The following is a 15,848-nucleotide window of genomic DNA, read 5'->3' as shown; positions in this document are numbered from 1 at the left end:
GATGATCTCTGTCTTTGCCCACTTTTCTTTTCATCAGCAAAAGAAATCTTTCTCAAGCGGCGGATGAATTGTTCCAGGAAAGAAATCTCATCTGTGAGTAATGTCAAAATCTTCTTTCGCCCTTTTCCATTTGCCTTGTCCGCACGATTGTATTTACCGGCTCAGCTGAATCCTTTTTTCCTTATTTTATTTGCCCATACTTGCTCATAAATAGAATATAATGTCATGGTTACGTATGAAGAGAATATATGCTCAATTTTTCAAGATTTTAATTCTTCTCTCCCATCAGCAAAGATATTGGTCCAACGCTTGGTTATTGCTTAAGCCCATCATATATTCAGCTCATATTTGCTTCACCTTTCCTTTCCTGGCTTAGAATTATAAAGAATATGCTCTCTTGATTTCAGAATTCTTTCCAATTCAGATCACCGATTTTCAGCAATGCGGACTTGTTGGGCTTGAGTGAATTTCATGCTTTTGTGGGCTCCATTAAGTTTGAGACCATTCACTTGAGTCTATCCATCGTCAGTCCTATGTAATAAATACTCTTAAAACTATATGTTATGTAATTTAATTCTAATAATTTTTATTTAGGGATTAAAAATTAATCCCTAAATTTTCTATACAATTAATAACTAATTGGGTAGTCAAAATTTAGGTATCAACACAAATGCATTTGCATTTGTCCAAGAGACTAGAGTCTCAAAGCCTATTACAAATGCTGAACTAAATGGGGTCATGATGACATTAACAATTCTTTTTAGTATATGATAATATTTTTTACTTGCAATTATTTATATTTCAATATCTAATTTATATTTTCTTTCATCATATTTATGAAAATTGATTGTTGGTCCTCCTTATGGTTTTATCTATCAATTTAAGTCTGTAACAAGAAAAAAAAGAAAAATTGGGCAGAAGATGGGAACCGGTTGAAAAGTTTCCATCCAAGATGTGCAGTCAAACGGTCAGCTAAGCCGCCCTCAGTAGAGGGAATATGCATTGAAAATAAGAACGATCATCCACTGAAAAGCTTGTATTCTTATTGCACAAACAGAATGGGGGAGGAAGGTCGGGCATTAGCTTTGTTGCTTAAGAGCACGCTTTAAGATCTGCAATTTTCTTTCGATGATCCGCCGCACCGGGCCAGCCTACTCTCTACAGATCATTCTCAATGGAAGTATTGCGGATTGCACCATCATCATCATGGACCGTACCATGCCGATACCGCAGGCATCATGTCACTCGATTGAGACATGCAAATCACTCTAGCATAATAGACTTTTAATTTGCCTTGACATCATCGAAAAGCGACGTCAACTCCCAAACAGTTTGCGCGAAATGATAAACATCCCAATCCCATATTCAAATTCTTGGCACGACCCCGACACCGAATACTTCTCCGCCATGAAGCATGGCTCGCTTGCTAATCCAGATCACTCGCTGCATATTGAGCGATTCCATGTAAAGGGACTGGATATGACCTTTCGATGATAGCCCCTTTTTTTTCAATGATATTTAGGTAGATCTCATAATAGGGTTTCCACATTGTAAGAAGAGACGCTCGTGCGCAATCCCTCTGCACATGCTTACTCGTCATGAACTCGCTATTGCCTACTTCGAACTTGCTCGCCGTCCTCATCGCCCTCCCTGCATTAGCCCTTCTCTCCGTCGCTAATAAGAGAATTCCCAGGAAACCCTCTCCCTGCGGCGCTCCTCCTCCAGGCCGATTTAGATGGCCCGTCCTCAGAGAAACCCTGGAGCTACTCCACAGGGGCCGAGAAGGGAGGCCAGGGAGCTTCCTGGACGAGCGGGTCGACAGGCACGGATCTTGCATCTTTGCTACGTCCCTCTTTGGCGAGAAGACCGCCGTGTTCTGTGACGCTGTGAGGAACAAGTTCCCCTTCAGCACGAGGATAGGATGGTGGTAGTGTGGTGGCCGAGCTCGGCGGTCAAGCTGCTCGGCCCATGTCCACTCACTGTGGCCGGCGACGAAGGAAAGGTGATGAGGAGGATGATAGTGAGTGTTTTCAACCACAAAGCGCTTGCGAGGTTCGCCGAGATCATAAAATGAAGTCACTTGCAATCGCATCAAAGCAAATTGGGAAGGTGTAGCTATATACTTTATGACCTACATGTCAATCGATTCCATTGGAACTTCTGGTCTTTTTAGTTCGTTTATTCACCTAACAAATTAAAATCCTAACAAATTAAAATAATTTGAAGGTGAAACGCTTGTAACTCACACAAAGAGGAGAACAAGATAAATATGTGTGTAAATTTTTTTTTGTAAGGAATAGGCTTGTAAATTTATTTCACCTTAAAAAAAAAAAATTCCAAGACTCCCCCTATTTATAAACTTGTTACATAATCTTTGCTCTTTCCAATAGATAAAAGGATTGGATATGACTTTTCGACGATAGCCCCCTTTTTTTTTCAACAATATTTAGGTACATCTCATTAATAGGGTTTCAATGTTGTAACAAGAGACGCTCGTGCACAATCCCTTTGCGCATGCTTACTTGTCATGGACTTGCTACTGCCTAGTTTGTACTTGCTCGCTGTCCTCGGAGAAACCCTGGAGCTACTCCATAGGGGTCAAGAAGGGAGGCCAGGTGATGTGGACATCGAGCCATATCGAGGAGGAGGTGCTAGGGACCTATTGTCTATTCCGACTAGTTCGATCACTCGAGCGCGGGCCAAGCAATTTAGGCAAGCTATTGGCATCATGATTCGTGATCTTTGGCATGGAGATGGCCTTGGATCAAATCTTGAAGAATCTTGGAAATCTTGGCGTAATTTGATTATATGGTCACCAAATATTTGACCAAATTAAAAAAAAAAATTATCTACTTGTTGAGGTATATTCTAGAATATGATGTATTAGATTTCTAGAGCTGGTTTTAAGATTTGTGTGGCAGTTAGAAAGCCTATATTAATGATTGGTTGAATTTCTTTGGGAGACATATTTTATTTTTGAGGAACAAAATTGAGAGGTTCTTTTTTACTGTTTTTTTGAGGACTTGACCTTATCAAGATTTACTTGGGGCAGTCGATTCGACTTATCAAGCGAAATAGCGAATTCTTTCGCTCGTGGCGTTTATAACATTGGTTGGTTGACATGCGATCGTCAACAGGTCACGTTCATACCGAGATTGCCAATCACGGGTTCAATTGGAGATCAAGGTTCACGGTTCGCACCATCCAGGCCTTTGTAGTACGATCTTTCCACAACGATTCACATCACCAGAGAGCTTCTTGGACAAGTAAGTCGACCAACACGGATCATGCATCTTCACCACGTCCCTCTTTGGTGAGAAGACCGACGTGTTTTGCGACGCCGGGAACAAGTTCCCCTTCAACACGAGGGTAGGAAGGTTGCATTGTGGTGGCCGAGCTCGGCAGTCAAGCTGCTTGGCCCATGTCTACTCACTATGGCCGGCGACGAAGGAAAGGTGATGAGGAGGATGATAGCGGGCGTTTTCAACCACGAAGCGCTCGCGAGGTTCGCCAAGATCATGGATGAAGTCACTTGCAATCACATCAAAGCAAATTGGGATGGTGTAGCTATATACTTTATGACCTACATGTCAATCAATTCCATTGGAACTTCTTGTCTTTTTACTTTGTTTATTAACCTAACAAATTAAAGTAATTTGAAGGTGAAACACTCATAATTCACACAAAAAAAAGAACAAGATAAATAGACTTGTAAATCTTTACTCTTCCCAATAGATAAAGGGACTGGATGTGACCTTTTGATGATAGCCCATTTTTTTCTACGATAGTTAGGTAGATCTCATTAATAGGGTTTCCCCGTTATAAGAAGAGATGCTTGTGTGCAATCCCTCTACGGATGCTTACCCGTCATGGACTCGCTACTGTCTGCTACGTACTTGCTCGCCGTCCTCATCGCCCTCCCCGCGATAGCCCTTCTCCTCTCCATTGCTAACAAGAGAGCTCCTACAAAACCATCTCGCCGCGGCGCTCCTCCCCCTCCGGGCCAATTTGGATGGCCCCTCCTTGGGGAAACCCTGGAGTTGCTCCGCGGGGGCCGAGAAGGGAGACCTGGGAGCTTCCTGGACGAGCGAGTCAACAAGCACGGGCCGCACGTCTTCGCCACATCCCTTTTCGGCGAGCCGACCGCCGTTCTCTGCGGCACCGCGGGGAACAAGTTCCTCTTCGGCAGTGAAGGCAGGAAGGTAAAAGTGTCATGGCCGAGCTCGGTGGCCAAGCTGCTCGGCTCATGTCTAATCACTCTGGCCGGCGAGGAAGGAAAGGTGATGAGGAGGATGCTGACGAGCGCTTTCAACCAAGAAGCACTCGCAAGGTTCGCCAAGATCATGGATGAAGTCACTCGCAATCACATCAAAGCTAACTGGGAAGGTATAGCTATATACTGTATGATCTACTGTCGATCAATTCCATTGAAACGTCTAGTCTTTTTAGTTCGTTAAGGGCGCGTTTGGTAATACTTTTGTTCCCGAGAACAATTTCTAATAAAAAAATGGTTTTTTTTTATTCTGTTCCTAGGAACAATTTCTAATAATTTTAAGCTGTTTGGTAACTGTCCAAAATTTCAATTCCTGGAATAGAATTGCGTTTGGCATCATCTTAAAAATTTCTATTTCAAATCATTTTTTTTAAAAATAATTTTATTACTTTTTTTTTTACTTTTTTTCTCTTCTTCTTTTTCTTCTTCTTTAAGGTTGCCAGTTGCCGGCCTTGGGATGACCGGTGACTAGTGACCAGCCAAACGAGGATCAACGACCTCACCAGAGCGTCACCAGCCCTCGGATAAGCCGTGCCTCGTCAGCCAAGCCTCATCGACGGCTAGGCGAGGCTCAACCAAGCCATGGCTAGGCAAGTGGCCTTGCCCGGATCGACAAGGCCGAGCTCACCCGGCCGCCGGTGGGGCTCAACCTTGGTGGGCCACTGTGAGGTCGGCCTTGCCTTGGCCGGGCAACACCAACCTCACGGTGGCCCAACAAGGTCGAGCCCCACCGATAGTTGGGTGAGCTCAGCCTCACCCAATTGGCCCGGCGAGCCTCCAACAAGCTCACCGGACCTCACCCAACTAGTCATTGGCAACCGCCAATGGCGAGCAGCAAACGGCGACAACGGCGGACGGCAACAGCGGCGGCGGCGGCAATTGAAAAAGAAGAACAAGAAAAGAGAGAAAATAGATTGGTTGATTCTAGAATTGTTCCCAATAACAAAATATCAACTTTTTTTAATTTCTCAATTATGTTTCAAATCTATTTTCAGGAACAAAAAAATAGAAATTATTAGTATTTGGCAAGTTGCCAAACAGATCCTAATTCACCTAACTAGCCAAGCTAACTAAAACTCACCTGCTGGGACAATTACGGGACCACAGTATTGCCTAGTAGCTTTCGATCTCTGGGCCATTCATTTTTCTCGTATTCTTTACGTCGTCAATGAAAACTTTGAGGAATCCATGGAAAAGTTTGATGGTTCAGAACTACAGAAACATGCAAATTTTGTGCGACTATCTCTCTGCTGTCTTGATGCTTTCCGGTATCGTTAAGGCAAAGAAGAGGTGCTTGTGTACCCGACCATCAAGCGCTACACCTTCGAGCTCACGTGCCAGCTCTTCCTGAGCATCGGCGACCCACAAGAGATCGCAGACCTCGCCCGCCCATTCACTGCCTTCCTCGAAGGCAGCATAAGCGTCCCCCTCGACCTGCCAGGGACAAGATTCCACGGCGCAAAGAGGGCGGCGAGATCCATCAGGAGGATGCTCCGGGAGATCATCCAGGAGAGGCGAGCAGCCATGGAGAAGGAGGCGGCATCCCCGGCGCAGGACCTGCTGTCGCACCTGATGGTCGCCACGGACGAGAGTGGCCGGTTCTTGACCGAGACAGAGATCATCAACAACCTGCTGCTATTTCTGGTCGCAGGCCATGAGACTTCGACCTGCGCTGTGACGATGGCGATCAAGTTTCTAGGAGAGTTGCCTCACATCTACGAGAAAGTCTTGGCTGGTGAGTTTCCTTGAAAACCCGTTTCTTAACGGCTTAAACTGGGACGGAAACTTCATATGATGTCCATTACTTCTGTGGTTATCTGTGTGTTCGTGCATGCATGCAATGCTTTTCTGGGAATATTGCTACGAGCAGAGCAGAGAGAGATCGCCATGCAGAAGAAATCAGCGGGAGAGGGATTGACGAGAGAAGATGTACAGAAGATGAGAGATACATGGAGTGTGGTTTTAGAAGTCATGAGGCTGGCGCCACCTGCTCTTGGAGGTTTCAGAGTTGCCATGGAGGATCTCACCTTCTGTGGTTATACCATTCCCAAGGGATGGAAGGTAACATATACATAAATAAATAAATAAATAAAATCATTTCTTTTATAATGTTTTCCATTATTCTTCAAAAAATAATTATATTGGAGGGAATAAAAGGAAAGTAATTCTTAATTTAAAATGGGTTTATCTTCTATAGACACGACGGTATATGAATTGATGAACACGCATACCTTAAATCGAGTATAGAATGTCAAAATTGAAATACTTTATTACAATTTCTTCATATGTGTTTTGTGCTGTAATGGTGATGATATAATCATAATCCTTTAATCGAATTCTTCTATCACAAAAAATCGGTATCTTTAAATTTTGATTTGGAAAAAAAAAATTCGACCATTTCGGCATCTTCTTGTACATTAGATCGATTCTAAATCACAAAATACTTCTGAAATTTAGAATTTTCTAAGATCCTCACAAAAATCCATAGAAAAATAACGGGATTTAATGATAAAAATTAGATTAGATGTCCAATAACAAAACATTAGTTATTTGGTAATCAAACACGAATGAATTGTTCACGTAAAGCACTACCTTTGTCTGGCACTTTGCCAATAACAGAACAAAAATTAGCATAATCCCCGATGTAAAAAGTGTAGGCAGAAAAAATTGAAAAATCTGGTCGATTTCTTGAGAAATAAATTATTTGTTTCAAGGAAATTTTTTTTTTTTTAAATAATATGCTTTCATATTGATATCAAGACTAGTCTAATTATCATTATCACTACATGTTACTGAAAAAGAAGAGATCCAAATGATTTTCGTGCAGCGAAATTTTCGAAATCCCTGCTGGTCAGCCTTTTCTAACAAAAAAATTAGTTTTCCAAGCAAATTTATAACTAATGCTGGAAATAACCGTGATTAATAAAACGAACTTAAAAAATTGTAGCTAAAATAGTTGAAAATAACAGGGTAATTCATCGATGTGTGGAAGATTTCCCGGTTCATGATTTGATTTCCTCATTCGAATATTAAATTAGGATTCAGAGAATGTTGTAATTATTTCTAACGGCCCATAGAATATGATTGATGTCGGATGTGGTCCTTCTCGACAAAAGGTTCATGAATCTGAGATGACAAGATTAGTTTGCCCCCCTTGTTTGAAGAATAATCAATCAACAAGACAATATGACTTTGAAAGGGCTTTCCCTCTTCTTCATGAACGTAAATTGGTTATTATAAATGAGTGATGTCAAGAAAATTGTCTAATTTATTGTAAGGATATTAATTCAGTCATATACTTTCAATGCCCCCATGTTAGCGATTTATGACGAGAATTGATCCAAAAGGATTATATTTGCGTAAGGGTTTAGGACTAAATTGACAAATTTGAAAATTTTAAGATTGAATTGGCATCTATATAATTGATTTATGAGTAATTTTCTCGAGCGACCTTAAAGGTTCTAAAAGAGTTTACAAATGGTTTCAATTTTTGTTCACCTGAGGACCCATGAAATTGGCATTAATTATATCTCAACTTGCGCCATGACAGGGCGGTGCTTAAGCTAATTAAGCTAAGTTACCATGATTCATTGACAGAACAGTAGTCTAATCATCAAATTACATTACACAGTTGATGTGGAGTGTCCTCACGACGAACAACGATCCCGCCATATTCCCGAGCCCGAAGCTATTCGACATGGCCAGATTCACGGGGAGAACATCGCCTGCCCCGTGCGCGTTTGTCCCGTTTGGCGGCGGCCCTCGGATGTGTCTCGGCAAGGACTACGCTCAGATCCAGATCCTCATCTTCCTTCACCACCTAGTGAACAACTTCAGATGGACCAACGCGATTCCCGAGGAGAAGGTCAAGTTTGACCCGTTGCCGATCCCATCACGGGGACTTCCAATTCACATCCGACCTCATTAGATCGACTGTGATGTCGATTCGCACCAGTGTGTTACATAAAGCTAGGGTACTCTTGTAGCCGGCATGTTAACATAAATAAGCTTAACCAGCCGTAAGTAGTAGGTGGACGTTTCAGTCACTGCCTTGATGAGTTCATCTTGTGATTGCATCTTTGTCTACGTGGTTTCATTGAAACTGCAAGGTTATGGAGTAATGGTTAACTGGTTTGTGCAGATTGAAATGGCCATTTTGAAATGTAGACAGATAACGAATGGAGAATGACTCGTCATTGTATACTATCGTCAGTATTTACGAGAGAGTTGTAATCACGCAGTGTCGCTTTCATCCGGTCGCTCTTTTCCAGAGTTTTTCCTCGGCACGAAAGCAGCTCCAAACAAAGTCTAGCCCATGCTTCTTGTAACTTGCCTCGAGCCATCTGCTTCAGAAAGAATCTAAGAGCTGAAGAACCTCGACGTTCCTGATTAGTAAAGATCATAGGATTACTGATATAACTTTCGCCACATGTTACACATGAAAGACCCCCCTGACATCAATGCCGACAGCTATAAGTGAAGGATCGACTTCCGGGTATTACTCAGATGCAGACCAAACATCGTTGCTGAACGGTTCGATTATGTCAGATCCACAATACTCGAGGGTTTATGTCACATCCACAAATGCAATTGCCATTGAATGAACAACGATCTATAACAGAAATATACGAACAAAGCATGTACAGAGATCAACATAGGTCTAGGGCGCAAAAGCCGCTAGATCAAAAGAACAGAGCTCCGCCCTGCATAAGCTTGAAGGTACTCTACACCTTTACAATTCCTTATTTTTCTGTGCAAAACTGCTGATCTATGCTGGAACCGTGCTAGAAGCTCAGCTTCACAATAGTCCGACAAAACTTAAAAGTTAAAAAAGGATGTGTATGGACTAAGGAACAACAAAAACTTCCAGCTGCTGCTTTACAATTCTTGGAACATATCTTTCTCAAAGTCCTACTCGAAGGTTACAAAATCTTGAAATGAGACGTGCCAACTTCATTGCAAGCTCTCCTTCTGTGCTCTTTCCAGAGCTTGAGAATTTCTGTCAATCATACCTGAATGTCTTGAAAGCTTAGCCGTTTCACTTGAAAAAATAAAACCGAGAGAATATTGCAAATACATGCCCAAAAAAGGTTAGGCAATTGGAACCTTACCATCGATAATTCTTCAAGGAGGGACATGAGAGAACTTTCTTGCCATATGGGTTTGTCCGAAGCACAGGAACGTGGGGCCTTACAGCATCCACAAATGCAGCTTTAAGAGCTCCCTGCTCAAGAGAATGAAGACACAATCAAGAGATTATAACAGCGCTTCTTCCTATTAAGTAAACCCAACATATATTGAGCTAAAAGAAAAGTAACGCTCGACATGAGGTTTTTCTTTAAACGGTACTCTATCCAAAAAAAAAAAATCTCGAATACACTGAAAAAAGCGACAGCACCGACATTGAAAAACGGGTGATCCCCTGAACGCAAAGAGCAATTTGTGATCCCATGAACCGAAAGAGCAATTTTGAATACCTCCAAAATATTGGCTGAGAGCAATTTCCATGTATCTCAAGGATTGTGGTTAGTACAATGGTAAACCTTTTATTCCATTTACCAAGCACCACAAGTAAACTCCTACCAAAACCAAGAGGCTTTTTAAATATTTTGTCTTTCATACATATCAATATAGCTTCTACTTTATGAAGCCTCTATTTCTGTACCAAGAGGCTTTTTAAAAATTTCATGCATCATGCATATTCATATACTTTATGAAGCATCTGTTTCTGTCCTCCTTCCATTTGCCACAGTTTCACCATTCTCCAGCACTTTTTGCAAGTTCGTGTTCCCCTCCACTTAAAGCATGAGGGCAATAGTTTAGAAACAGACAAAACAGAGACTTATACATATTTTGTAACCAAAAAGTTAACAGAGCTGATGCCGCAGCTCAAAAAAATGCCTAAAACCATTTAAACCAAGCCACACAGCCCAGACAAGCAAACAGAAGAGCTATCAATTAAGGCCCAAGACAAAACTCTTCAAAATATAACAAAACAGTTTATATATCTCAGACCAAAACCTGATGCAACGAACGAAGAAAGTCTCTTGATTCATGTAGATGGAAAGAACTCACTTATTGCAAGGATCGTGAAACTAAATATAAATCTTAAGAAGGTATTTTGCCGACCTTTGATTTTTCCAGTGCAGCTTGGATGACAAAGTTGCCAAAAGGGTCTTGCATGATCTGAGCTAACCGAGGATCATCTATCAACTCTTGGATAATGCAAGTGCGATGTTCTTCACCAGCAAATTTCAAACATTTCTCCACAACATTGCTGCTATATTTCTGCATGGACAAGTCTCCATAATTGCCATCCAATTGGTCAAGTATATCTCTTGTTGCATGGGGCACGTGAAGCTCAAAAATAAATTGCACTACATAGTTCCTGCAAAGTAAAAGGGAAAAGGAAAGAGATGAAAAAGAGCACCTCCCCTGAGGTAAAACAATTATAATATTTTGCAGTAAGACATAAAAGGGAAAGGAAAGAGAGATGTAAAAGAGTACCCAAATTGATCCTGTGAAAGAATTAGAGCGTTGGATGTGATCCCACTGATCAGATGGCATTTCTGCTCACCACCAGAGTGACTGAGGCACTTCTGAAGCACACAACAGCCATGGCGGTCTGTAGCCAGCTCGAGACAATTAGCGGCAGCAGCTTCAAAGAGGAACTGCAGAAGAAACCACAAGTGCTCCATTAAATATTGCAAAATCCCTTTGATGTGTATGATGTTGCATTCAGAAGAATAACAACATCAAAAAGATGCGGTTGAATAAGAGTGAGTAACGGAGGACTACATTTTCATGTAAAGCCAATCCTTTATTGAAAATCCAAAGATGGAAAAGGCAAACTCTATCAGAGTAAGTAATATGCAAGAAAAAAAGGGCAAAACATGAGAAGAAGCTGAGAAGAATTGACAGCAGAAAGCATAAAAAACAGGCAAAATCTTTCCATCATGCATTATCCATGACATCAACATACACTCTTACCCCAAGGCACAAATTTTAGAAAGCAACTCTGCAAATGCAGGAGAGAAAGCAAATAGAAAAGCTATCAACCATACATTACAGGAAGCGATCTTCAAGACATAATGAAGTACATGGGGCAATCACTCATGGTGATCCACCTAAATCCATGACAAAGATATAAAGTTCACTTTTGAAATGATGCTTTCAATTAATGGACTTCATGATTAGAAAATGGCATTTGAAATGTGACCAAGCATGATCCGAGATGAGGTTTAAGGAAATATTGCACTCAGAAGATTTGCACCACCAACTATTGATAAGCACCGGTTTTCTAGAGTCAATTGTAACCTAGACTGCAATCTAAGTGTTGACAGTTGAGGATTCTGCTTTGACGAAAGCTATTAAAAACAGAGCTGAACATACTGAAGTTTAACACTAAGAAAAAGAAATATGCCACAAGAATCATCAAGTTAACTGACTATACACAACTCAATCCAATCTGGACAAGTAACAAGTGCTTCAATCATCTGGCTCCACATTCTCGTGGATTTGGCAAGCTATGAGTTTTAAAAACATGCTAACTATATGATCAAGAAGTTCTTGAAAAAACAAAAGTACTCACTGACCTCTTTGTATTCCAGCGGTAAGTAGCGTAGGCAGTGCTGAGCAACATGATTACCATTCGTGTTTTTCATTAAAATAACTATACCGGGATTTAGGGCAGAAACCACAACAGAGAACTCCTCTGCAGTTTTAAGGGTCTCAAGAACCTTTTGAACAACTCGGGTCCTGTAGTTGACAAATGACAATCAGAACACTGGGCGGAAGTAAAATCAGTAATCAAAAGCACAAACTAGCAAATGTGGGCATACATATGCACGCGCGAGTGTACATACATACATACATACATACATACATATATATATATATATATATAGAGAGAGAGAGAGAGAGAGAGAGAGAGAGAGAGAGACCCATGCATATCACATGAAATGTGAATCAGATCACCCGGTCTCCTAGTGATAACATGAAGTATTTGCATTCTCTGATCATCATCACACACTTCAAGCAGCTTCTGGACCAGGTAATTGCCAAAAGGATCTGTCATCAGCTCGACTATATGGTCAATGACCTCAGAAAATATCTGCTCGACATCCTTTCTTGTTCCCTCAGAGAACTTCTTTTGAAGAAAACGGCAACCATTTTGGTCCTTGGCCATGAGATATATTCTTCCGCTGACTTCATCCAGACTGTTACACCTCTGCAACCTCAGATCAGCACTTCTAAGACTGGCTGTATCAGGGAACAAACCCCATTGGTTCAAACTCTCTGATCTGAAACATCCAGTACTAGGATTGCACAGGTTGTGCAAGTGTTGACCATTCAAATTAACTCTTCCACTCCGGCTGATGTGGCTTAGTAATTCATTTCCTCGGACAGAGCCAAATTTCAAAGCTCTTAATGCATTTAGGCCACATGATCTTGTCAGAATCTTTTCTGGCACAACCTGCTCGGAGATTCTTCCAAAGTTTTGCACAGAATGGACATCTCCAGAAGAAAACTCGACATGTGGTTGCTTACATTGCGAATTTCCACACGAGCGTAAAAATGGTCCCTGCTTAGATTGTTCAAGTAAGTGAGCCACTGGCATCTCATAATGTGATTGACTGGCATTTTGATTCACTACCCTAGTGGCGAGATAGGCACCATCTTGCACAGCATGCTGAGAATCAAACTGATGTCTGTACAAGTGCTGCAGATACAGGTGTTGCTGATGCATACTGTGGAAGTGTTCCTCCTCTACATTTCTGCAAGGAAATTGTGACTCATGCATTTGTCGTGGTGAATAGAAGGAAGAGAATTGAGATTGCTGATTCGTGAAATAGTGTGGCTTATTAGGGATCATGGGAAACTCTTGGGTCGGGATAGGTACATTCGGTATGAGAGGAACCCCTCCGCTGATTGGCACTGCAGTAGCATAATTTTCAATTGACTGGCAAGTACCGATTTGTCGCCCACGGTGAACTTCACCATTAACTTCTACTAAATTTGCATTCTGTTTGCCAAACTCTGTGCTACAATACTTGTTAGAACCATAAAAGCCACCATCTTCCGATTGCCATACATTGTTACATAGGGACTCTCCGGCCAGATCATGAAACCTTAAGCTGACAGGGTACTGGCTTCCTGAGCAAATGGCATCATTTGGCATGGACATACAATTAGTCAAAGGATGATTAACAGCTTCCGATGTCAGTCCATTGGAAAAGCTCAATTCTGCAAAAGCAGATATGAAGGAATGGTCATCTGGCAGCTTCCTTCCCTCCATTTGAGCAGTTTCAACAAGTGATCGCTGAACTTCATTCATCGATACATGCAGACCCCCATTGGTTGAATATTTCTCACTTGAAGGCCCTCTGCAAGAATCGACAAGTATGGGCAACGAGCTATCATCCAAACACGCCCTTTTCAGTCCAGATTCCCCAGTGTGCGAATCCCCAGAGGTAGGGTTAGGAATCTCACCGAGAAGCTTCTCGAACTCATCGAACTCTATTTCACGTTTGCCTTCCTCCATTTGCAACTTCACAAAGTCTGGAAATTCCTTTGCAGCAAACAGAGAGATTTACAAACAAGCGATTGCGTCCATGAAGAGAGCTACAATGAATCAAATTTCGATCGTTAAAAGGAAATCATACTAAAATACAAAATCAATAATGAACCGAATGACACTAGAGCGGCCACAAAGTTGCCAGCTAGAGCAGCTGCCAGAAGTCCTTTGCAGTTGCTGCCAAAGTTCTACTGGGATCAAAGATTTGAAAATGGAGGGCTACAACAATTCAGTAGCCCATCAATGAAACAAATTAATTTTGATAAACAAAAGACACAAGAGTTCGATGCAGGGAAAAAAACTAGGAGACATTTTACAATTCGCGTTCACGAAACTCAGAACACCACCGTCTCTTCAAATGAGAAGACAAGAAAGATGATGGCAAAGCTCTTGTGCAAAAACTGACTACTCCTGTATTCTGCCAAACAGAAAAGAAGAATCACCATTTTCAAATAATCACACTGTTCTGTCGTTTCTCCAATGCAGTGAGGAGTCTTGACAAGAAGAAAATATTATAAATTAAAATAAAAAATTACTAGTCGTCCTATTAGCTGACACTGGAACAAAGAATCAACGGAAAGATCAACATAGACCAAAGCAGGACTACTCAGGTAAACCATCCGTCAAAACCAAGAAAGACAAAAAAAATCGAAGTACCATAAAAGCCAAAACCCTCCGAGTCCACAATCGAGCCAATGAAACACGCCAACCCAGAATTACATTACGATCACCAGGCTGATCAACCCAAATCGCAGAACATTTTTCTCCTCGAATTTTACGTCCACTGCGCCGGAAAAGAATATAAATTAAACGGACAACTCAGACCCCGCATGATACCAACTGACGAAAATGTGCTAAAACCCCCCCTCAACAAAACATCGATGATCAGGCCACGATCGCCCAAGAAACCGCGATCCTCGCATTGCAGGGGCGGAGACACGACCCGAAACCAAAAGGGTGTCGCCGAAACGCGAGAACAGAACCGAAGGCGCCGAGAACAGCAATGCAGATACAATCAGAGCGGCTCGGCCGATGCGCGTGGGAATCAGTGAAGGCGTACCGGTTTTTAAAGAGAAGGTGGTTCCAACATTACGAAAAGACGCATTCTCTTTTCTTTTCTTTTTTGTCTCCTCCGTGCTCTGTTGTTTCTTTTTTCCTCCTCCCCCCGAGAGACACAGACAGAGAATCCCTGAAGGAGGCCAAGGGTTTTCTCGCGATGTATGGAGAGAGAGAGGGGGAGGAGAAAACGCAAAGAGAGTGGCCAAAGCGATGCTGGTAAGGCGGCGTGAAGAGTTTCCTTAAAAGAGCGAACTTTAAAGGAGAGAAGGAAAAAAACGAAACAAAAACCAAAAAAAAAAAGAGATTTTTTTGCGAGATTTTGAGAGGAGAGAGAGGGTGTGTGTGCGGGCGAGTGTTGTGTCACTGGCGTGTCGCCAAGAAACGCGAGATCGAAAATCAAACGACAGTGCCCAGCAACGAAAAAGCAACAACCTTTTCGAGCAAAAACGACCGTCATCGATCGCATGCATGGGGATGGTGTTGGGTGGGCATGTTTGTTTCTGTGCCTTCTCTTTTGCCTGCTGGGTCCTCCCTCTCTCTCTCTCTCTCTCTCTCTCTCTTGTTTGGTGGGCTCTTTTCCATTATTTTAATGTTTTCCTTCCCGGGATGGCCTTGTCATCTGTACATGCATATATAATATATATGTGTGTGTGTGTGTGTCTTGTTTATATTCCTTCTTCATGTTCATACTTTATTGTAAAAAGGGTATTCTTTAATGCGTTGGACCGACGTAAAGCAATTTCTTAATGCCGCACATACAATTTTGGCGAAGGTGCGTTTATTCTTCTGCGCTACCCCCGTGTAAAGGGACGTCCCGATTTTGCATTCGCCCTAGGATCATTTCTCGGGTCAAAAGTGCATACAGACGACGTGTCGTTCATAAAGAAGAAAAGAAAAAAACAAATTTGAAATAAGAAAAAAAAAAGTATGGTATCATCT

General features: G+C 41.9%; 2 protein-coding genes across 4 annotated transcripts; one reads left to right on the top strand and one right to left on the bottom strand.

The window, feature by feature from the left end:
• Window positions 1-3,849: 3,849 nt before the first annotated feature.
• On the top strand, window positions 3,850-8,506 carry LOC104435671 (beta-amyrin 28-monooxygenase). The gene is made up of 4 exons (XM_010048380.3): window positions 3,850-4,386; window positions 5,553-6,008; window positions 6,144-6,334; window positions 7,905-8,506. The coding sequence occupies exons 1-4, from the start codon at window positions 3,870-3,872 to the stop codon at window positions 8,199-8,201; spliced, it is 1,461 nt and encodes a 486-aa protein (XP_010046682.2). The 5' UTR covers window positions 3,850-3,869; the 3' UTR covers window positions 8,202-8,506.
• Window positions 8,507-8,863: 357 nt separating this feature from the next.
• On the bottom strand, window positions 8,864-15,232 carry LOC104433763 (pumilio homolog 12). Of its 3 annotated transcripts, none has more exons than XM_010046625.3 (7): window positions 14,911-15,232; window positions 12,217-13,897; window positions 11,869-12,031; window positions 10,781-10,944; window positions 10,403-10,661; window positions 9,385-9,497; window positions 8,864-9,285 (listed from the first exon to the last, which is right to left on the bottom strand). In XM_010046625.3, the coding sequence occupies exons 2-7, from the start codon at window positions 13,815-13,817 to the stop codon at window positions 9,276-9,278; spliced, it is 2,310 nt and encodes a 769-aa protein (XP_010044927.2). In that variant the 5' UTR covers window positions 13,818-13,897; window positions 14,911-15,232; the 3' UTR covers window positions 8,864-9,275. The 3 variants fall into 3 exon arrangements, with proteins under 3 accessions (XP_010044927.2, XP_039163773.1, XP_039163774.1); XM_039307839.1 differs by lacking the exon at window positions 14,911-15,232 and adding an exon at window positions 13,963-14,898 and having other exon boundaries at window positions 12,217-13,834; XM_039307840.1 differs by lacking the exon at window positions 14,911-15,232 and having other exon boundaries at window positions 12,217-13,659; window positions 13,766-13,894.
• Window positions 15,233-15,848: the final 616 nt, after the last annotated feature.

The sequence above is a fragment of the Eucalyptus grandis genome, chromosome 2 (assembly GCF_016545825.1).
Source record: "Eucalyptus grandis isolate ANBG69807.140 chromosome 2, ASM1654582v1, whole genome shotgun sequence".
NCBI lineage: Eukaryota > Viridiplantae > Streptophyta > Magnoliopsida > Myrtales > Myrtaceae > Eucalyptus > Eucalyptus grandis.
This window is presented reverse-complemented; position numbering and strand designations above follow the sequence as displayed.

Bases quoted from the DNA above. Each gene is read 5' to 3' on its own strand.
- LOC104435671 (XM_010048380.3), top strand. From the start codon at position 3,870: ATGGACTCGCTACTGTCTGCTACGTACTTGCTCGCCGTCCTCATCGCC. The intron at 4,387-5,552 runs GTATAGCTATAT...GGTATCGTTAAG, and splicing joins CATCAAAGCTAACTGGGAAG to GCAAAGAAGAGGTGCTTGTG. The intron at 6,009-6,143 runs GTGAGTTTCCTT...TGCTACGAGCAG, and splicing joins CTACGAGAAAGTCTTGGCTG to AGCAGAGAGAGATCGCCATG.
- LOC104433763 (XM_010046625.3), bottom strand. From the start codon at position 13,817: ATGGAGGAAGGCAAACGTGAAATAGAGTTCGATGAGTTCGAGAAGCTT. The intron at 10,945-11,868 runs GTCAGTGAGTAC...TTTCTTCTGCAG, and splicing joins TACCGCTGGAATACAAAGAG to TTCCTCTTTGAAGCTGCTGC. The intron at 9,498-10,402 runs GTCGGCAAAATA...TCTCTTGAGCAG, and splicing joins CTGCACTGGAAAAATCAAAG to GGAGCTCTTAAAGCTGCATT.